The following is a 23,789-nucleotide window of genomic DNA, read 5'->3' on the forward strand; positions in this document are numbered from 1 at the left end:
GTCGGAAAGCGAGAAATGATAAGATTTTAAAAAAAATCAATATTGATGGCTGAGAATATTGTGGAGAGTATTAAATTTAATTTGTTCGTGGAAATAATTAAAGTCTTACTATCCATCATTTTTATGTGTATATGCATGATTAAAGTTCTCATCCTTTTGATTGTATACCGACAGATTTTTAGTTCTTCTTGTCATCAATTTGAGTACTTCTTGTACTCTTTATCCTTAAATGAGAATTTCATATTTACTTTTCAAAAATATATAGGCCGCACCGAAATTTGTGAATATTTACATAGTTTTTTTATCGGAAAAAATATTGTGGACTGGGATTGAACCCGACGTGAATCGAACAATAAAACAAAATTTCTCCCTATGTTTTAAAGTATTTTCAGTCACTAGATTACACAATAAAATTTATAGTTAACATGTTATTATTAATTACTATTTAACACTTATTAAAAAATAAAAAATAAAAACAGACTGAGACACTTAAAAATAAAGGGAGGAGGGGGTATGGTCAAGAGATGAGATCCAGTGTCCCACAATTTTATGTGTGCCACTGTGTTCCATGCTTATATCTATTATTTTAAAAATATTTTTTATAAAAATAAAATTTATTATAATACTATGAATTATATTGAAGTTTTATTTCAAAAAATTAAATTTTTTAAAATATATATACCATGACTTTGAATTTTGTTAGAGTCAATGTTGACTCCGACAATGTTGGGACCAATGTTGATAACATACGTGTTTTCAATGTTAGGTGGAATGTTGATAACATCCATGGTGTCAACATTTCTGGGTTTCAACCAACATTCCGAAGTCTGCCTTGACTCCATACTTTGACTCTCCATTGGTAAATGTATATATTTAATCTTTACCTTCCTTTCACGTTTTCTTATTCTTTGGTTGTGAAATTATAGTCTTATGTTTGTTGACCACGTTTCTAATAAGTGGATAGGCGGTTTTGCATGGTTCAAAGTAGTGGGAAGGTTGTTGCTATTTTTCAGGAACCATGATCTCGTAGCCAACATCCCAAGGCTGGTCGACTAGTAGTTATTGAAGACGGATTGCAGCAGTTATAGGAAGGTTCTGGAAGTGGGAAATGGATGAAACCAACCACGATATGAAGGCCTATAAATGCAGCAAGAAGCTTCAATCATCCTCACGTTTTGGAAGTGCATTATCTGCAACTTAACATTCACTCACAGCCAATTCGTCATTTTCCTGCTGCAAACGTGTCACCGGGTTCTTCAAGGATTGCTTTGACGAAGTAGACTTAGGCAACCAATCTGTAAAGTCTATCTTTGTATCGACGGGACGTCGAGGGCAAGAGTTGAAGTGCAAGGCCATTGGAGCGTAGCAGGTTGTTTGCTTTGTCCGATTAACTTTTGTTATTCGGCTGTTTTGGGTTCTGTGTTGTATCAACATTGTAGTACTGAAAGTAGATATGTTGGTTTATCTTAGGCAGATATTCTGTAGAGATAGATCTCCAAGAAGATCAAAATCTGTACTTTGTATTGTTGATTCAACATAGTGAATTTAGCCTTGAGGCACTCACGGGTTATTTATAATCCGTGAAAAAAGTATTCCTGTGTGTTATTACTTTCCGCTGCATGTTGGTTATAATGTTATTAACATTCTGTTGATAACATTGCATCCAACATTACTCTTTTCTTTACACAGTTTTACTTTGTTGGTAATTTGGGGCGCTAAACTATTTCAAATTTATCAACCTATTATTAGCTAATAAAAGTGAAATTAAATGATAAAAAAATAATTATATACCCTAAATTGATGGGATAAACCCTAGTTAATAATCATAAAATTAAACTAAAGCATATAAAGTTTTAATTGAAAAAAATATACATAAAAAATTAAACAAAATTGAAAGTGGGACATAAAGTGTGATACACTGAATCTCATTTCATGTTTTTAAGTAGCGACTGTAGCGTGGAAAGAGGTGTGTGAATTCAATTTATGATGAGTCATGACCATAATTTGGGATTAAATATAGAATTAGTGTGCACCCATGGAGTATACGTGTAAAAAAATATTAAGCTTTACGTAAAGAAAAAAAAAGTTTTGCCACTATTATATTTATTAATTTATTAGATATTGATTGATAAGAAATATAAAAACGATTTTACGCTATCACATCTCTCGGATATGATACATAATCTAAAAGATATGGATAATAGATAACAGATCATTAATTTATAAAGGATTTTAAGTTTTAAAACAAACAACATATTAAGGTGTTATAGATAAGAATGTCAATCCAGCCTGAAACTCATGAGCTGACCCGATGTAATGACCCGACTTTTAATTGAGGATTTAAAATCTTCTAATGACAGATTAAGGATTTATTATGACAATTAGGGTTCGGCATCCATTAATAAAATATGGACTTATATGAATTTGATGATTTATATACGTGATGATTTATTTTCAATGGATGATGCACTCAAATTATATTTTGAGTCCATTAATCTATTACTGAGGATTTAACATTGAAGTGTTAATTATAGATCTTTTAATTGATTGTTAAAGTGAGCATATGCGATTATTTAATTTATTTAAATGGCAAGCTCAATTAGATTTTATACTTCAAATGAGAAATTTGGCTTATATGTATTAACGTATTTATATGAGTTTCAGACTTCATAATTATGCAAGACAAAAAGTCCACAGTCATACATAGTAGGCTGGAAAAAAAAATCCATGTTCATACTAAAGCTGAAGAATTTCCACGATCCTCACCAACCCATTTTTCTTTTATAATCTACACCATTTTTCACTCAAACCTCACCACTTCACCATTTCTAAATTCTGCAGTCTCAATTTCACACAGCAAGTTAAGGTAATAGAATGAGGATATTCATCTCTTTCAATTTTTTTTCACAACTGACGTTTCTAATCTTAGTGATAAACAAAATCTGCAGAAATAAATATCTTCCACCACACCTATTCAAGGTATCATCGCCTTCTTGATTTCAATTTTCAGAGAACCACCAAGGGAACTACCAATTCATACACGGCTGTTTTCACAACATGTTTACATATGCACATATGAACTGAAACTTTTAATTGAGTGTTTAATTTGCAAGAAAAGAAATTCAGATTTGATTAAGCAATTACAGTTTGAGAATGATATGTGCTAAGAAAAACCCTATGCTATGTGTGAACTGATTTGAGGCTTGAACCCCTGCTGTGTGTGTGAGTCGAGGTCAGGGGACGGCAGCCGCGGTGGCTGCCGGCGGTCAACGGACGGCGACGGAGCCGCGGTGGCTTCCGATCTGCCAAAGAGGGGAAAGGAGATGAGTATTTCAGATTTTAATTTAGAAAAGGGAAAAAGATGAGGAAAAGAAAAAGAAAATGAGAATAGGGAGATAGGGTTTACCTGGCTGTCGGCGATCGACGGCTCCTGGCCGTGAGCCACCGGCGAAGGAGAGGAGGCGGCGACACAGCAGGGGCTGTGTCCGTGCGTCTGTTTCCAGGGAAAGAATTGAGACGGGAGAGAGAGAGATATAGAGGGAGGGGAGGAAAGGCGGTGGCCGTGGTCTTGACGCGGTAGCGGATCTGCCGCGAGGACGACGGAGGCACCGGTGGCGGCGCACCGCTTTGACAGCGGCGTGCGTCCTGTTTACGGCAGATAGATAGATAGAGGCGAGAGGGTGAGAGAGGACGAGAGTTCAGGGGAGGAGCGAGAGGCAGCAGCCGCGCCGCTCGCCGGCGGTGGCGGCCGCGTTGAACGCCAGGCGGACAGAGGGAGTCCGAGAGAGAGAGATGAGAGGGTGAGGCCGAATGTGTGTGTTTGAGTGTGTTCTAGTGTGTGTTAATTAGGTTGAAGAGGAAGTATGGGCTTTGGGCTTCTTTAATTGAATTATTGGACCTTTTCTTATCTATTGGGCCTTTTACAAATAAAATCTGATGGACCCTTTAATTTAATTGTTTGGGCCTTACTCAAAGAAAAATATGATGGACTTAATTTATCTAATTAATTTGGGCTTATATCCATTTAAATTATTTGAGCTCTTAATTATTAATTTAAATTGAGCTTGATTAATTTAATTATATATTAACCTTTAAATTAGTTAAATAAATAGAGTTCCTTTATTTCAATTATTTATAAGCGGTCTTTAAAATAAAATATTTTTGAGTTAAACTCTTATTTAATGAATTCTTTTCAAAATGCTTATTAATATGGTCTATTTGAAAAAGATTAAATTGTTTTAAGTATGAGAAAGCATGATCTATGATGACATAATTTGTTTATGTAATATTATATGATTTGTTATTAAATGATGGAATATTTAACTTGATGGCGTGAGTAGAACGAGTTATGATTGATGCGCATGATGATGTTCAAATAAACGGTTTCGAACCTAAATGTTAGTTATGTGATAGATGTTTTGAGTTTAAGGTTTTGAACGAGACAAGATTAATATGGATGCTAGAACCCTAAAATCATTAAAGGAGATAGTTTAGTTCAGAGACCTATTTTCTTTTCTTTCACGACTTCTTCTCGAACTTATCGATTCTTCGTCAATAAAGGTCCAGGCGGGAAGTGATAGCTAAAAAGGGAAGTAACTCTACGCCCGTTGTGGGAACGAATAAGGTGGGCTTTCTTAAAACACATATATAGAGATCCCCTGGATACAGGCCTCTTATACGAAATGAAATGAATGACATGATATAACTGTGATATTTCAAATGATGAATGGTTCTTATGAAAGGAAAGGAAATGTTTATGAAATGATTGTCTGCCAAAAATGTTTATGTTTTATGTATGTATCCTATCTGTGTTGGTTCGCCAACTATAAAGGAAATCGAATTCGGACCCTACGCTAGACGAAGGTTTGCTAGTAAGGGTTAACGTGTACACTCATGGAGACTGTGTGTCGCTTGCGACCGGTCTTAGCGTCCGTGGAAGGAGGCCTCCTTCCCGGCGCGTAAAAGGAACAGATATGGATCATATAGACTGAAAATGGGATGCGCATCCAACTTTATGAAATGAAAGAAAATGTTTAGTAAGCACAGGTCCTTCAAGTAAAACCCTGTGTGTTACTGTTGGCAGTACAATAAATGATATAAAATGTTATGTTTCCGACATATGTTCACTGAGTATTTTTACTCAGCCCTGCATGTTGTTTTCCCTAATGTGCAGGTTGAGCGGGTGATGGAATGGAGTGGAGTTGAGCGGATGTACCTTTTGACATAGAACAATAATGTAACCTTGAGTATACATTTTCATATGTATAACTCACACGTATTTCCGCTGCAAGATACTCTGATTATGTTAAGGTTTTTATTTTAAGTATGATACTCTTTTGTTGGTTAATCCACTTTGACGGGCCTTCCTGAACGAATGTCTTGATTTTGCCCAAGTGATCAGTTATGATCCTAGTGTTATATAATAAATGTCTCTTTTCGTAAAATGTTTGATTGTTAAGTAAATGCCCCTTTCTTTCCCCGCTTCTTAATCCCCTTCCCGAGTCATAACTCCGGTTAAACCATCCTTAGGGATTGCGGGCTGTGACACCCGATTAGCCCGGCACCCGATACGGTCAGCCCGAAGCTAACTCGAAATCCTATAGGGTTGACCTAAAAATATTGTGCTCACTTGATTATATAAAAAATTCTCGTTATTTGATTTTCAACTTCATTACTTTGCTTATGAAAATTAGTATAATAAGATAATTTTTCCAAAAGTGTGTGAATATGTTTTGATTCAATATTAGAAAGTTATATTCATCATTTCACTTCTCCGTATTTTTAATCCAATACATAACATAAAATATTTAGATGTAAAAGTTAAAAAAAAATATTATTTAATAAAATATTGCATCTTTATATCTCCAAGACTTGCATATTAGTTATTATGTAAGTCGATGTTGAAATGTTACCTATATATGCGTCTATTTATTTATTACAAATATAATATTGTTAAAAGAAATATATTAATTAATTCTTTTAAATAATTTTTTGAGCCTGACTAGCCCGATGGACTAGTTTGAAACCCGAACATTTAGGGTTAGGGTTGGAAATTTCTAATTCGAAAAAAATTTCAACCCGATTAGCCTGCACCCGAATAATCCGCAACCTAATAGGGCTAACCCAAAATTTGGTGGATTGACCCGATTGATATCCCTAGTTATAAATATTTATCCCACACTTATCAGCAAATGAGGCCCTAGAGTGTACCAAGGTTGGATACAACTTGCATACAATATTAAATTAAAGATAAACAATATGATGGATTGAACCAAGTCTAATTTGTTATTCGGGGGTGAATAACTAATAGTCTAATACTCCATTCGTTTCACTCTAAGAGCCTCATTTTGTTTGGGCATGGAAAACGAGTCTATTAGAATGAGACGATGAGAGTAAAATATATTTACATATTTGTTTTTTTGACATAAATAGTCGCAGTGAAATATAGAAACTAAAGTGGATGTAGTCAACAAAGTTGAGATAGGCAAGATCCGATCGCTCCATTAATTAATTAGTCGGAGAAATATGGCGGAGGCAATGATATTATCGGCGGTGGAAAAGCTGGAGACTCTGCTGGTCAAGGAGGGCGCTTCCATCGTCGGCGGTGGGGAGCAAGTGAGAGGTCTGATAGATGATCTGAGAGGGATGCTGCCTCTCCTCACAGACGACAGCAGCACCAAGGAGCTGGCTCACGAGGCGGACCTCGCCATTGACACCTTCATCTCCAGCCGCGAGGATAAGAGAATCCGTCCTCGCAGATCTCGGATCGAATTCCTCACGACGATCGACGGCATCCGGAGCAGCCTCCGAGATCTGAAGAATGATTTTTCTAGATCTTCGGCTCCGGCGGAGGCCGCCATGAGATCATCAGGCCTTCAACCACCCCCCCGTCGGAACATTCTAGAATCCCAGGTGGTGGGCATGAAGGAGGATGTGGAGTCGCTGCTTCAAGAAGCGATCTTCTTCGACGAGGCCGCGGCGGCGCGATGGCTTGCCGCCTCGTGCATCGTGGGCATGGGGGGTGTGGGGAAGACGACTCTTGCTCAGATAGTATACAATCATGAACGCGTGGCCTCCGAGTTCGAGCTCCGCGCTTGGATATGTGTGTCGAGTGAATCGTTGAGTGCAGAAGAGGTGCTTAAGGAACTAATTCTACAGCTGGGGATCGAATACGAGCAGCCGGAGACGAAGATGGTGGAAGCGGACGACCGTAGACGCCTCCGTGATATGGTCTTTCTACACCTGCGGAGCAGACGATATTTCATAGTTCTGGACCACGTTTGGAGAGACGGAGACTTGGAGTTTGTGTTGACCGCTTTTCCTGATAACGGTATGTTCATGTGTTTGCTTATCATCAACTGCGTTCCTAAATAAATAAATAAGCAATTTGTGTGTAAATATACCAATTTTTTTTTTTTGAATGATTTTTATCCTTTTTCAGTTAAAAATCCTTTTTTTTGTGTGTGTTATACCGTCTATTTTTTCCTTTATTCCGAAATTTGATTTGAAAGATGTTATTTCTCTTTCAAAAAATATATCTAAACTCCAACAAAAATATCTTGAATCCAAATAATTTCTTTTGCTAGAAAATAGGGGTTTGCAAGTTCAAATTCATAGTGTTTCTATCAACCAAAACTAATATATACTCCCTCCGTCCCCAAAATAAGTTTCTCTTTGGGCACGACACGGGTTTTAAGGAAAAGTGGTAAAATGTATTGATAGTGGAGAAAAATATGTTATAATTAGTATTGGGAGTGATGAAAAGGTGAAAAGATGTTATAATTAGTATTAAGAGTGGTGAAAAAGTGAAAAGTAAAAATAAATAAAGTATTATTAGTGGTGGGGTAGTTGTCCAAAAATGAAAAGAAAGAAAGATGAACTTATTTGGGGGGTCGTCCCAAGAAAGAAAAAAGATGAACTTATTTCAGGGACGGAGGGAGTATCAAGTACTCCCTCCGTCCACCAATCAACTACCCATTTGCCTCTAAAATTTTGTCCACCAATTAACTACCTACTCTGCTTTTTCGACACATATACACTCCCTTACTTTTTAAATTACTACACTCTACCAATTAGACCCACCACACTCTATCATTACTTGTCTACTTAATCCAATTTTGATGTTAATTAAATGGCGTAGGATATTATAAATTTCAAGTTTATTTATTTTCTAAAAATTTTATGTCCAATTTATTTATTTTCGGAATTTTAAGTTTATTTATTTATTTAATTTCAAATTTTCAGTTTATTTATTTTCTAAAAAAATTATTTTCCAGTTTTCAGTTTATTTATTTATTTATTTTCTGAAAATTTTAATTCCAGTTTATTTATTTTCGAATTTTCAGTTTATTTATTTTCTGAATTTTCAGTTTATTTATTTAATTCCAGTTTATTTATTTTTCAATTTTCAGTTTATTTATTTATTTATTTTCTGAAAATTTTAATTCCAGTTTATTTATTTTCAGAATTTTCAGTTTATTTATTTTTGAATTTTCAGTTTATTTATTTATTTCCAGTTTATTTATTTTTCAATTTTCAGTTTATTTATTGATTTTCTGAAAATTTTAATTCCAATTTATTTATTCATTTATTTATTTCCAGTTTATTTATTTTCTGAATTTTCAGTTTATTTATTTTCAAATTTTCAGTTTATTTATTTATTTCCAGTGTATTTATTTTTCAGTTTATTTATTTATTTATTTTCTGAAAATTTTAATTCCAGTTTATTTATTCATTTATTTATTTCCCATTTATTTTTTTTCTGAATTTTCAGTTTATTTATTTATTTATTTTCGAATTTTCAGTTTTTTTGGATATTTATTTATTTCCAGTTTATTTATTTTCTGAATTTTCAGTTTATTTATTTATTTTCGAACTTTAAGTTTATTTATTTATTTTGTAAAAAAATAAATTTCCAGATTTTAATTAATTTATTTATTTTCAAATTTTCAGTTTTTTTATTTATTTATTTCCAATTTATTTATTTTCTGAATTTTCAGTTTTTTTATTTATTTATTTCCGAATTTTCAGTTTATTTATTTATTTATTTATTTCCAGTTTATTTATTTTCTGAATTTTCAGTTTATTTATTTATTTTCGAACTTTAAGTTTATTTATTTTGTAAAATTTTTTCTTTCCAGATTTTAATTAATTTATTTAATTCTAGTTTATTTATTTTCTAAAAAAAAAAATTCCAGATTTTAATTAATTTATTTATTTTCTGAATTTTCAGTTTATTTATTTATTTATTTTCGAATTTTCAGTTTATTTATTTATTTATTTCCAGTTTATTTGTTTTATGAATTTTCATTTATTTATTTATTTTCGAACTTTAAGTTTATTTATTTTCTAAAAAAATTATTTTCCAGTTTTTAATTTATTTATTTATTTATTTTCGAATTTTCAGTTTATTTATTTATTTATTTCCAGTTTATTTATTTTCTGAATTTTCAGTTTATTTATTTATTTTAGAACTTAAAATTTTTTTTTTCTAGAAAAAATTACTCCCTCCGTCCATGAAAGAACTTCCTAGGAGGGAGTGACACGGGTTTTAATAAAATGTTGTATAGTGTATTGAGAGTGGAGAAAAAGTTGTAAAGTGTATTGGGAATTGTGAAAAAGTATTAATAATTTATTGTGTTGTTTTAATTAATGTTATTTGAGTGGTGGGAATTGTCTTAAAAGGAGAGTATTTTTTAAGTGGTGGGGTATTATCCCAAAATAGGAAAAAGTAGGAAGTTCTTTCGTGGACGTCCCGAAATAGAAAAATAGGAAGTTCTTTCGTGGACGGAGGGAGTATTTTCCAGTTTTTAATTTATTTATTTATTTATTTATTTTTGAATTTTCAGTTTATTTATTTATTTATTTCCAGTTTATTTATTTTCTGAATTTTCAGTTTATTTATTTATTTGTTTTTGAATTTTCAATTTATTTATTTTTCAGTTTTCAGTTTATTTAATTAAAGAGTAAAAAAAGAAAGAAAGAAATAGAGTATAAAAAAAAGAACACTTTAATAAGTCAAGGCATTAAAATAATGTCAAATAGCTAATGAAAGATTAGTAAAAGTAATCAAAATATATTAACACTTCCCTTTTAGTCTTTTACACCACTTTTACACCAACTTTTTCAGTTTTCTTAGTTTCCGTGCCGACCATCAAATGGGTAATTGATTGGTGGACGGAGGGAGTATGTTTTATTGATTATAGTATATAGAAATATAATCTGATGTATATTTTAAAATAATTTACAAGGTTGAATCAAATTTGAGCTCTTCTACACACAAAATATTAGTGTTAATATATAAGAGTTGCCACTTTTATATAGTAAAAATAAATTTTACCCACTCAAATAAAAATATAAAAAAATACCCACTTTTTGTGTTAAATGACTAAATTACCCTTCTATATAAATGGCAAACCCTAGCCTCCTCTCATTCTCTCATTTTTTTTTCTCTCTCTTCTCTCTCTCTGCACGCTCTCTCCTCCTTCTCTCTCTCTTCTTCTCTTTATCTGGATTTCTCTTTTCCAAGCGGCGCCGCCGTATGCTCCCACGGCCACCGCCAACTCCGTCACCCACGACGAGGCCAGAAGCAGAGCTACCAACCCCGGCAGCGGCGCATCCGCCGTCGGATCTCAGCCGGCGCCGATTTCTCTCTCTCCTCTCTCTTTCTCTTTTCTCTCACTCCTCTTTCGTACTAGGAAGCACCGCCGCAGATCTGCGCTGGGCGGCGGATCTGAACTTCAAGGCGTCGAATTCGTCGTCATATTGGCAGGGGTATCTGTGCCCCGACGCCGGGCGGTATATGACGGAGGCCACGACGACGGCGAGCGCGCGGCAGAGGGCGTCGCAGGGTTTGGAGTGCGGGCTAAAGCAGGAGAAGTCGCCGCCGTCTGATTCATCTGGTCTTTGAAGCTTTAATTTTGTGATAATTTTTCATTTGAATTTAGGGATCAAGTTTGAATTTTGATGAAGCCGATGAGAATGATTGCCGATGAGAATGATTGGAATGAATTTCTGCAGATTGGATAAATTTCTTCCTAATTCAATTGAATGTAATCGAAAAAACATAAAAGTAACGAAGAAATTGATGAAAATCGCGCAATTTTATACAAATGTTCTTGAATTCACAACCAGGTTTATGAATTCACAACTGAATTATCAGCGTTGGTTGTGAATTCACAATTGAAATAGTGTTGGTTGTGAATTCAAGTTTAATTGGTTGTGAATTCACAATTTGAAATAATGTTGGTTGTGAATTCGAATTTTATCGGTTGTGAATTCACAACTCGAAATAATGTTGGTTGTGAATTCACGCGAATTCACAACCAACACTTGTTATTCACAACCAATACTTGAATTTAGTTGTGAATTCGAGTTGAATTCACAACCAGTGAACAGTGGGTATTTGTAAAATTTTATATGTAAGGGTAAAATGGTAAATGTGGGTATTTTTTTAAGTTTTTATATTAGTGGGCAAAATTTATTTTTACTATATAAAAGTGGCTATTTTGAAAATCCACTCAAAATATTATATAAATTTATATGCTTAAAACTTAGTAAAATAATACTTTTCTCGTCTAGAAAAATTATAATCTTATTATTACTTTCGTTTGTCCACAAAAATGGTAAATTTTTCTTTGGAAAAAACTATTCTATATATTGTAAATTAAACCTCTCACACTTAATATTTTCAGAAAATACAACCATTTAACACATTAATATTTTGATGGGTATTTTTCTCTATTTAATTTTAATAGGTCAATTTCCCCACTTTATATATATTTTTCAACTACTCATTAATAAAAATTAGGGTTAATTGTCTATAATTACGCGAATTATACCAATTTTTTGTTTTCAACGAAAAAAAAATATTTTGTCAAAAAATACATAAATTTTTATTTTTTTTAAAATTTTGCATGAGTGAAAAAGTTTGTTGTCCAATAGCTTAATTGTCTAAAGCCTGATGAGCAATTTGAAGGTACCGTTATTAATCTCATGATGATAGCTCTCTAATGATGCCCTTAATGTTGGATTTTGGTCATCAGAAGTAATCGAAAAAAAGAAAAAAATATAGAGTTTCATAACATCATTTTTCATGCTATTTTTGGACTATTTTCAATTACACCAAAACCTAAGAATTAATACAATTGCTTAGATACATAATTGAATCGGTTCCTCCTTCTTGTGTAAGCAGAGAAAGCAAGTAGATTGCTACTGACCAGTCGCATTCGGAATATAATAGCGCATGCCCACTACATTCATGAGAGGAAAATTCTTGATCCTAATGAGAGTTGGCGATTGTTCTTGAAGACTGTATTCGGAGAGTACACTAAATGCCCGACCCACTTAAAGGAGATTGGGAGAAAGATCGTTGCCAAGTGTGATGGTTTGCCGTTGGCAATAATTGAAGCCGGAGACATGTTGTCGGAAAAGGAACAGTCGGAGAGCGAATGGGAGATTTTTCTGGCATCGATGGATTTAAGTTCAACATCAGCAGTGTTGGAGTTGAGCTACCACAAATTGCAGTCTCCAACAATAGGGTCGTGTTTCTTGTATCTGGGCTCTTTCATGGAAGCTAAAACTATGAGGGTCGAAAAAATGGTACAAGTTTGGACTGCGCGAGGAGAAGAGAGAAACGAAACCGATGAGGAGATTGCAACGAAATATATAGACGAATTGATTAATCAGTCCATGTTGGAAGCAAAAGAGAGGAGTGACAAAGACAACCGAGTGAAACACTGCTACATCAATTACAATCTTCACCGGTTAGCCGTCGCAAAAGCAAAGGAGGAGATACGGTTTGAGATCCGAGGGAAGATTAATGACGATCGAAGCTCTGTCACTGTCAAAAGTCGTCATTGCGTTATGTATTGTAGCAGAGACGAGTTCGATTACTACAGCAATCATGATAAACATCTTGTTTCTCTCATCTTTCGTGGAGGGGGCAGCTTCGACGCTACGTCACGTTATTGGATGAGTTTCAAACTGCTTAAGATACTTGACTTCGAAGGTTTTGGTTTGAAATCCTTACCCGACATGATTGGAAAGCTGATTAGCTTAAAATATTTGGGATTGAGAAACAATTTCATAAAACAGCTTCCACGCTCGTTGGGCCTGTTGGAGAAGCTTGAGGTTCTTGATATAGCACTAAACTTCATGGTGGAGGTCCCAAACATTATACGTGAAATGAGAAGCCTTCGTCACCTCTACATGTCTGATATAATCTGTCTGCTGCCTTTGTGTGTCGATGCACTGAAGAATCTGCAGACCTTGACCTACATATCTGTTGATAATTGGGAATTTCTGGGCTCAGCCTTCAATTTGATGCATAGTCTCCGCAAATTGGGCATACAAGAACTGGATAGAGCGTCGTCAGTGAGAAAGCTATTCGCTACATTGGCTCATCTGAAGAATCTTGATTGCCTCTTCTTAAGAGGGTCTCCTTACAGAGGCATGCTTTCACTGAACAAGCTCTGTATTCTAAAGCGTCTCACTCGACTCAAACTGGATGGTCTCCTCACCGAGTTACCAAGTGCCATTAATTTCCCTCCAAATATTCGTTACTTGACCTTGGTTAATACCTGTCTTGACGAAGACCCCATGCCAGTGCTCGAGAAGCTACCAAAGCTCGTCTTCCTCAAGCTGGGGAATGCCTTCACCGGTGAGAAGATGACGGTGTCACGTTTCAGGTTTGCAGAGCTCGAAGGCTTGTGCATTGGGGAGTTGTGGAATTTGAGGAATTTACAAGTTGGAGAAGGTGCATTGCTGAAGCTGAAGATGTTAGAAATCAAGAGCTGCCCGAATCTGGAGACTCTCCCAGAGGAGATCAAGTTGAGGGCTAATAATCTGAAGGAGTTGAAGATGGTGACGACCAAAGGCATTGCAAGAAAGATACTGGACGCCGGCTTGGGCTCAATATCTAGGAGATGGCATGTGGATATCAAGCCTTGAAACTGGGAGTCTGAAAATATGTTGAAATTTGCATTTGGCTTTTGGCATTTCCTTCGGCAGCTACAAGTATTTGTGCTTTAGGATAGGCGTTTTCTGTCGAAGGTGGTTCAGGCGGAAAAGAAGGTTGCCGCATTGCCAAATTCAGCTGCCGTTTTTGGTGGTGGTTTGAGGAGTCCAGGCCATGAGAATTGACAATGTGTGAGGAAAATGAACATTAGTGAGTCTTTGAAAGATGTTTTTCTTGAAGCGGAAAAACTTAGATACAATCGAGTTGACCCACACCCATAATAGTGTTAATTATGTGGTTCGAGTCAGGATGCGGGTTCGGGTTAGAGTCAAGGTCTAGGTGTGGGTGTAATTCGGTTGTACGCAATGACGGAGCTAGAAATTTAGTTGAGGGGGACTGAATTTGTACACCTGATTGTACCAAGACCACCTCTTCTTGATGAAGTTAATTTAAATCTAGTATTTCAATAGGGTAAATATCATGAAAACTCCTGAAGTTTACCCGTTTTATCAAAAATACCCTAGAACTTTCAAAATGTTCTCTAAACCCTCAAACTGATTTTGCCCTTGTATGTTCATACCTAATGTTGCAGGAGAACAAGGTGATTTGTGGTTTGATCCTGAGATCGAGACAAACACAAGGCATAGATTGTGAGATCTAAGGGGTCGAGGCAAAGGCAGATGATGAAGAGCCCGCGCCTTATTTGGACCCAGACAAGCTAATATGGCGGATGGAGACCAGAATGAGGATGTGGATCCACCCCAAAAACAGACTTTGAGGGAAAAGATGTTCCCTAGCATAACTTTGCCCACAATTACTGAAAATTAGGAGCTACGACAATCCTTCGTACATATTCTGCCCAAGTTCAGTGTTATGCCCAGAGATGTTCCTCAGAGGTATATACAAGATTTTGAGATGGTTAGAGGCACAATTAGAGCAACTGGAAACGAGGCTGAGTATATCTACCTTATCTCGTTCCCATTCTCCCTACAGGATGGGGCGAGGGAGTGGTTGGATACACTTTGCCCACATGAAGCGTCATTTCATAGCAGATGATGCAGCATAAATTTTTAGAGAAGTACTGTGATATCTCAATATTCCCATAAGAAATATAGAAGACCTTTTTAATTACTTTATTATTGATACACGTTTGGTTCTTATAAAATATGGTATAACAAAGAGTTTTATAATTTAGATTCGATCGATTAAAATCTCGAGCCGTTATTGTATTATATGGCATATATTACTACAGGCCAAGGTTCAATAAAGAAGGCCTAAATGTAATAAAGAAGAGAGAAGTAATCTCATCCGTTGATTTTATCTAATCTAACAGACATGATTTGTTCACGCCATGTTCAACGGATTTTTTCGTTGAACATATGGGGGGTCGAAACCCAGAACCCCCAAAAATATTGTATATGTTCACGAATGTTCAACGAAAAAATCCGTTGAACATGACGTGAATAAATCATGTCCGTTAGATTAGATAAAATCAACGGATGAGATTATTTCTCTCTTCTTTCTTACATTTAGGCCTTTTTCATTGAACCTAACCCTATTACTACAAATATTTCATTTCATAGCTTATTATCTTTTATGTTGGGTCTTGAAGCCCAAAAGAATTATTTGAAGATGATCTTTTTTTTATTTGGGCCATCAGCCCAAAATTCATGTTCCTGTTCAGCAGCCCAATTCTGGAAAAAGGATTATTTATCTTCAACTGACTTTGCAAATACGTGTATGAATATGAGGATTTCATCTTATCATTATTTTATCTCCAGTAAAAAATTTATATTCCCCTCAGATTCTGGAGATCCTTATTCCTTCAGCCACGTAAAACATTCATTTCCTTAAATACAAATCCTGACCCACAACCTTTTTCATTGCTTCTCCAATAATTTCTGCAGGTAACTCCTTTATCACATTTACATCTCATTTCTCTTTTACTGCTACTCACTTTTCACCCCTTTTGTACTAACAGAATCCTACAATAAATAAATTATTGCTGCTTTAGAAGTTCCAACAGCAATCATCGATCCAAGTATACTTTATTCTTTTGGTTTCTACAAGTCTACCAACTCTCATTTTGTCGCTTTCCTTTTTGACATTTTCGTATGAACCAACCATATTCACTTTCATTACAGAAAAAAAAAAAAAAAAAACAACAAAAACAACAAAAACACCAAGACAACAATATTCAGAACACTGATCAAGGTTCATACTCATTCCCAACCTTTTTATTTCAAGCATGTATATTCCTTATATTTTCACATTTTTCACAAGAATAGGACTTGGACTTAGACACTTGACTTGTACAAATAGCATAACAAATCTTATACCCTATACACATCAACCTTTCTGCTTTAAAAAAAAAAAAGGGGCGATAGAATAGAAGAAAAATCTGCAATGAACGAGTCATGAGAATACACACACACAAAGACTTGCTTTTTAACAAAAATCAGAACAACATCAAGATTTTATTTTTATTTCCATCTGCTGTTGAAAATAACCATCTGCATAAGTCAAAGATTATTATTCAAAGATCATGAATAATAATTCAACGATAAAATCTTTAGCTTTTGATTTTAAGAGATTGTATTTGATTTTAAGAGATTGTAGTTTGACATTTGATTCACCCTTACACTATAAAAGGGTGCATTGTAATCTAAAGAAATATATTAGAGACATTATCAATTCTCTCTACATTTTCTATCATGTTGTTCTTTCTCAACCTAGCTTCTCTCGATTACCATATTTAAGATGGTATCAGAGCAGGTTAACCACCAAAAAGAACCCTACAAATTTACTACACACCAAACCAAAGCAGAAAAAAAATTTCTGCAATCTAGAGAGAGAGAGGAGCAGGTGAAGGGTTGGGAGAGAAGGTGAATAGTAAAGTTACTGTTCAATGGGAAGGATTGGTGAATAGTAAACCGGACTTGTGAATGAGGTATCACAGTACGCAACCGCCGCTGATCTATGGGAAGGATTGGCGATCACTTATGGAAGTGGATCTGATCCATTCCAAATCTATGATCTGCACCGACAAGCCATGACAATCAAACAAGAATCTATGACACTAGAAGGGTTGTGGATCAAAATGCAGGACTTATGGATCTCGATTGATACCAGAGATCCGAGTCCGACAGACATAGAGGGATATCAGAAGAGGGAGGAGCGCCATCGCCTCTATCAATTTCTAAGTGCATTGGATGACAAATATGCTAATATCAAGAGGGAGATTATGGACAAGGATCCATTACCAACTGTTCGAAGAGCCTACGGACTGGTACGAAGACAGGCCACAAACGAGGATATCCTCAAATCCTCTGAATCGCCGACCGTAGGAATCGGGTCCGGACTCGTCGCGGTCAACCACAGCCGACCACCACCGCTCTCCAATCGACCACAGCAAGGAAATCAAACCTGGAACAACAGGAAAGGGGAAATCGACAAGAGCAAACTCGTTTGCACACACTGTGGAGGTAAAAAACATACCAAGGAGGGATGTTTCTTACTCATCGGATTTCCCGAATGGTGGGACGAAATGAAGAAATCAAGAGCTGCGTCCAAAAATCGGAATCAACCGTGGAGTCCGAATGGACAAGCGACGGTGGCGGTCAGCGGCACAAGACCGACGTCAATCGTGTCTGCTGCAACGACTGGCGGGGCGTGGTCAGGCGGTGATACACGAGCCGCCAACGCCGGAACTCCGGCAGGCAACGTCAGACCACCACCGCCACAGACGCGCATTAACGAGGAGAGAGGAGGTGCCCTGGCGGCTAGGGTTCACGAAGGGGAAGGTAATGAGGGGTTATACCTTTTAAACCCCTCACTCATTCACAGCTCTTATTTTGTTCAGACCTTAGCAGTATCCTCCTCTAATTCTGGAACACCATATAAAGACTACCATTGGATTTTTGATTGTGGAGCCACAGATACTATGTCCTTTGATGCCTCGGATTTTATGGAAATTTTTCCTACCCAGAAAAAATATGTTAAAACTGCTAGTGGAAATTTAGCATATGTAGAAGGAGCTGGAACTATTAAATTATCCTCTGAATTATGTCTTCCAAACTGCTTATATATCCCGTCTTTATCCCACAAATTGGTGTCTGTTAGCCAAGTAACGAGAGAATTACACTGTAACTTACTAATGCAGTCTGGCTTCTGCACTTTACAGGATACGAGGACGGGGAAGATAGTTGGGCGTGGCACTGAATATCGAGGACTCTACTATGTGGATAGGATGGCTCAACAGGGTGCTGTGATGCTAACTCAAGGACTGGCAGAGGAACAGACTTGGCTTTGGCATAGGCGGTTAGGACACCCATCCATAGGATATTTAAGGTTAATTTATCCAAACCTTATTACTTCACACCCTTTGAACTGTGAGACATGTTTTCTGGCTAAGAGCCATCGTCACAGTTTTAAACTTAATAATACTCGTGTGAAGTCAGTTTTCTCTTTACTTCACTCTGATGTTTGGGGTCCAGCTCCGGTTACTAGTGATAATGAGTTTAGATATTTTTTGTTATTTGTTGACGATTGTTCTAGAATGACGTGGGTATATTTCTTAAAATCCAAAAGTGAAGTTTTTGAAAAGTTCACCCACTTCTATAATCTAGTACAAACACAATACAAGAAAAATATTCAAATCCTTAGATCTGATAATGGGGGGGAGTATGTAAATTCCAAGATGCAAAACTTCTTCACTGAAAAAGGTCTTGTCCACCAAACAACATGTCCATACACACCTGAACAGAATGGGGTAGCTGAACGGAAAAATAGGATCATTTTAGAGATGACTAGAGCCCTTATTATCGACTCCCAAGTCCCTAAATCTTACTGGCCCGAAGCCGTAGCTACCTCTGTTTACCTCTTGAATCGACTGCCAACTCATATCCTAAACTTTAAACCACCCCTTGAGTTCCTAGCTACTCACTCTGAAATACCCTCATCCCTCACACTGGAACCCAGAATTTTTGGATGCACCGTTTATGTTCATATCCCTAAACAAAATCGTACAAAGTTCTCACCAAATGCTGTTAAGTGTGTTTTCCTGGGGTATGGCAAAAATCAGAAGGGGTATAGATGTTATGATCCTGTAGCTAATCACCTATACACTACCTTAAACTGTGACTTCGTTGAAACAGAATATTTTTTCCGCCAACATGGGAGTCAGGGGGAGAAAAATGAGATTGTCGACTCCCTAAGTTGGCTCCATACGCCATCCACTGTCCAAACAACCCTTCCTTCCCTACCTTCTCATCCGTCTCAAACTAGCTCAGTGTCATTGCCAAGTTCTGTGCCAGACGTTGGTCCAACAGAGAAGGTTAGCACACCCGCCGAGACATCTACAACACAGGTTCAGTTCGAGATGTCCAGCGAGTCGATCCCACTATCAACCCCATCTTCAAATCCTGAGGTAAGTAATCTCAATAGTTCTCAAGTTAATACTAACATTGAGGAACAGAGGTATGAAGACACTGACACAGAAACTGGAAGGGATACGGATGAAGATGATGAACGTACTGAGTTGGCAGGTGCCACAGATCAGTACACATTGCCTCCCCGAAGTACAAGGGGAAAACCACCAAAGCGATACTCTCCAGACTGGCAGGGACGGAAGACTAGGTACTCGATTGCCAACCTTGCCCAAGGACAACTCACAGAGATGGCACGGGCCTTTGAAGCAGCTCTTTATGAAGAGGAGGATGTACCCCAGACAGTAGAAGAGGCAAGGAGACATAAACATTGGAGGGATGCCATGAAGAAGGAAATGGATGCACTAATTAAGAATGGGACATGGGAAAGATGTGTGCTGCCAGAAGGAAAGAGGCCAGTGGGATGCAGATGGGTTTTTTCAATCAAAAGGCGAGCAGATGGTTCAATCGAGAGGTACAAAGCTAGGTTGGTTGCAAAAGGATACACTCAGACCTACGGGATAGACTATGAAGAAACATTCTCACCAGTGGCCAAGATGAACACAGTAAGAACACTTCTCTCAGTAGCAGCATGCAAGGATTGGCCTTTGCATCAGTTGGATGTAACTAATGCCTTCCTACATGGAGAATTGGATGACAATGCAGAGATATATATGGAAGTTCCTCCAGGTTATTCCGAAGAGTTCGAGGCAGGTCAAGTGTGCAGGCTAAAGAAGACACTCTATGGATTGAAGCAATCGCCCAGAGTATGGTTCGGGAGATTCTGTTTAGCTATGGCAAAAAATGGCTATAAACAGAGTAACTCTGATCATACATTATTCGTGAAACGAAGAGAAGGAAATGTAACATGTTTAATCATTTATGTTGATGACATGATTATCACAGGAGACGATGTTGAAGAGATAGTAAACCTGAAGAAAAACTTGTTCCTGGAATTTAAAATGAAAGACCTTGGATCTCTGAAGTACTTCCTTGGAATTGAGATTTTAAGGTCGAAAAAGGGAATCTTCCTGAGACAAAGAAAGTATGTCCTTGACTTACTTGCAGAAACTGGGCTACTCGAGTGTAAACCTGCAGAAACACCGATTGTGATAAATCATGGATTAACAATTGTTGAGGGAGCTGACTTAACAGATCAAGGAAAATACCAGCGCCTTGTTGGGAAACTCATCTATCTCTCCCATACACGGCCCGACATCACATATGCAGTTGGAATAGTAAGTCAGTTTATGCACAAACCCCAGAAGGAGCATATGGAGGCAGCTTTGAGAATTGTCCGGTATCTGAAAGGAACCACTGATTATGGGATTTTGCTTGAAAGAAAGGAAGATTTGGAAGTTGACGGGTTTACAGACGCAGATTGGGCCAGTAACCCAAATGATAGGAAATCTACCGCCGGATATTTTACCTTCGTTGGAGGAAACTTGGTCACATGGAGAAGCAAAAAACAGAAAGTAGTGGCCCTATCAAGTGCAGAGGCAGAATTCAGAGGAGTAAAAAGTGGGATAACTGAAATCCTGTGGCTTCGGAGATTGCTCACAGAGATTGGCTTTCCTCCAAGAAGGGGAAGTCGGCTCTTCTGTGACAATAAAGCTGCGATTAGTATATCTGAAAATCCCGTACAACACGACAGAACCAAACACGTGGAGATCGATCGGCATTTCATCAAAGAGAAGCTCGATAGTGGGATCATTGAACTTCCTTTCATACGATCGGATGAACAGTTGGCTGACATATTGACTAAGGCTGTAAACACAAAAGTCTTCAGAGAAGTTCTGGACAAGTTAAGTATCGGAAATGCCATTACTCAACTTCAGGGGGAGTGTTGAAAATAACCATCTGCATAAGTCAAAGATTATTATTCAAAGATCATGAATAATAATTCAACGATAAAATCTTTAGCTTTTGATTTTAAGAGATTGTATTTGATTTTAAGAGATTGTAGTTTGACATTTGATTCACCCTTACACTATAAAATGGTGCATTGTAATCTAAAGAAATATATTAGAGACATTATCAATTCTCTCTACATTTTCTATCATGTTGTTCTTTCTCAACCTAGCTTCTCTCGATTACCATATTTAAGATCTGCAAAACTCCCCTTGCTTATCTTTGATTTTGAGTATAAGTGTCGGAGAGAGAGAGGGGGGGGTGTTCTTTTCTTTCTTGGGGCTACATGTCCGCCGCCATGACTGGGAGAGACGGCGGCACAAGGCGGCGGCGACTGTGGCTGGGCGACGGCAAGACGGACTGGACAACGGTGGTGGCGCGAGGCGGCACAGGCGCCGGAGCAGCAGGGGCAGCGGCCCTCTTTGGCTGTTGCTGCTGTCTGGAAACGTGAAGAGGGAGAGAGAAGAGTCCGGGCGGGACACCACCGGGCGGGGCCCGCGGATGAAGGCCAAGCGCCGCCTGTCACAGCCGAGGACGGAGCAGCAGCGGTGGCGGTCCTCCATGGCCGCCTGTCGTCAGGGACGGAGCCAGGGGGCTAGGGGGGGCTAGAGCCCCCTCCCAAATTTTGAGTTTTTTTTTTTTTAATTTTAAAATATATATAGATATATGTTTATACATATTATAAAATAATTTTGTTTCATAAAAGAGTATTTGGTTATTATATTCTCTCATATATATACTTAATTTAAAGATAATTCTGTTATTTAAAACTATATAATCTATGAAATATTGTTTGTTATTATTACTATTATCCTTGTCTTTTAATAAAAAATGCCTAATATGCATGAAATGCTAAAAAAAATTATAATGTATTGAAACTAATTTGTAATATATAGAAAATATATAATCTATGAACATGTTGTTTGTTATTATTATTATTATGCTTGTCTTTTAATAAAAAATGTCTTAAAAATGTCCAAAAAAAGTTTTGTGATATATTGAAACTATATAATCTATGAAAATATTGTTCGCTATTATTAGTATTATGCTTGTATTTTAATAAAAAAATACCTTAAATATACAGAATGCACAAAAAAAAATTCTCGGGGGTTCAGCCCCCCCCCCCCCCGAACTTAATTCCTGGCTTCGTCCCTGCCTGTCGTCCGACATACGCGATGGAAGGAGGGGAGACTAGGCGACGAAGGGAGGCGAGGCGATAACTTCGTCGGAAGAGGGAGATGAGCGGCTGCATGTGTGAGAGAGGGAGGTGGGCGGCGTCTGGGAGTGAGAGAGAGTGAGAGCCGATGGGTTTTGGAAGAAAGAGAGAGAGTTTCCTCTTTTCTTGTTTTTAAAAGTGATTTATATTTTAATTGTTTTAGGGTTTTCTTTTTAATTGAATTGGCCTCTATTAATTTGTGTAGATGGTTTTAAAAATCTGATGGACCGAAAAATTTTCTTGAGTTATTGGGCTAATTATTTTTTTTGTTTTTTTTTGAAAGGGGCTATCTTGATTTAAATTACTTGGGCTTTACTATTATTTTCGAAAGTGATTCAACTAGTCTTATTAATTCATTAGATTAATCTTATTTTTTATTTAAATCCTTATTTCATTAAATTACTAATTGTTTTATAAGTTGTAAATCCATTATTAATTATTTTGGGTATCATTATTATTATTATTATTATTATTATTATTATTATTATTATTATTATTATTATTATTATTATTATTGATCTCCAACAAGTCATCAATATTAATTTCTTAAAAATCGGACGAAGTGTATCAATTGTTAGAAAATCCATATTCTTTAAAAATTAGAATGGAACCTCGAGACCTATTTAAGAATAGATTTCTTGTAGGTTCGAGTAACCAAGGGCAGTGAAGCTTCAAACGAGCCAAGTGTCCAATCTCCACTCTCGGGGTGGGCTATATTTTGGTAAAATGTATCTTGAGTTATATAAGCTCTGATATTTCATGAAAATATTTGTTTATCCAATATAAATGTTTTTATGTGCGTTCTGTAATTGCTTAATGCTCGCATAAGCATCGATCGAGATTCTCATTTGGCTTAACACATTAGATGAGGATTGTGTACACAAGGTTAGTAGTTCGGTGGGTTGATCACCATCGTACACTAATTAACAAAGCTAAACAGGCGTTATAAGGGTGCTCCTGGACACGTTCCAAAGCACAAATAATGATGTGTTCTGTCTGGGTAACGTCCCGGGTTCACTTAAGCGGCGGTAAGCGACGGTGGTTAAAGGCCCGGGATCATAAGCAGCAAGTAACAATCGAACGTTACATGGGGCCCTCAACGTGAAAAATATTTTGTCATGCTTAGAAGTGGATTTCTATTTTTTAAAACCTTCTCAGTTATGATTATGATATTGGATAAACTGCTCTTTCTATTTATTTTTTCTATTTATTTCATAAAATATTTTGTAAACTTATGCCCACTGAGTACATTAGTACTCAACCCAAATTCTTTTCAAAT

The 23,789-nt window shown here is 36.7% G+C and overlaps 1 protein-coding gene across 1 annotated transcript; it reads left to right on the forward strand.

Annotated features, from left to right (window-relative positions):
- The first annotated feature begins 6,281 nt into the window (after window positions 1–6,281).
- Window positions 6,282–14,449, forward strand: LOC131017163 (probable disease resistance protein At1g58602). The gene is made up of 2 exons (XM_057945894.1): window positions 6,282–7,330; window positions 12,194–14,449. Exons 1-2 carry the CDS (start codon window positions 6,526–6,528, stop codon window positions 13,948–13,950), a joined length of 2,562 nt encoding a protein of 853 aa, XP_057801877.1. The 5' UTR covers window positions 6,282–6,525; the 3' UTR covers window positions 13,951–14,449.
- Window positions 14,450–23,789: the final 9,340 nt, after the last annotated feature.

This window comes from Salvia miltiorrhiza, chromosome 3, assembly GCF_028751815.1.
Source record: "Salvia miltiorrhiza cultivar Shanhuang (shh) chromosome 3, IMPLAD_Smil_shh, whole genome shotgun sequence".
Taxonomy (NCBI): domain Eukaryota; kingdom Viridiplantae; phylum Streptophyta; class Magnoliopsida; order Lamiales; family Lamiaceae; genus Salvia; species Salvia miltiorrhiza.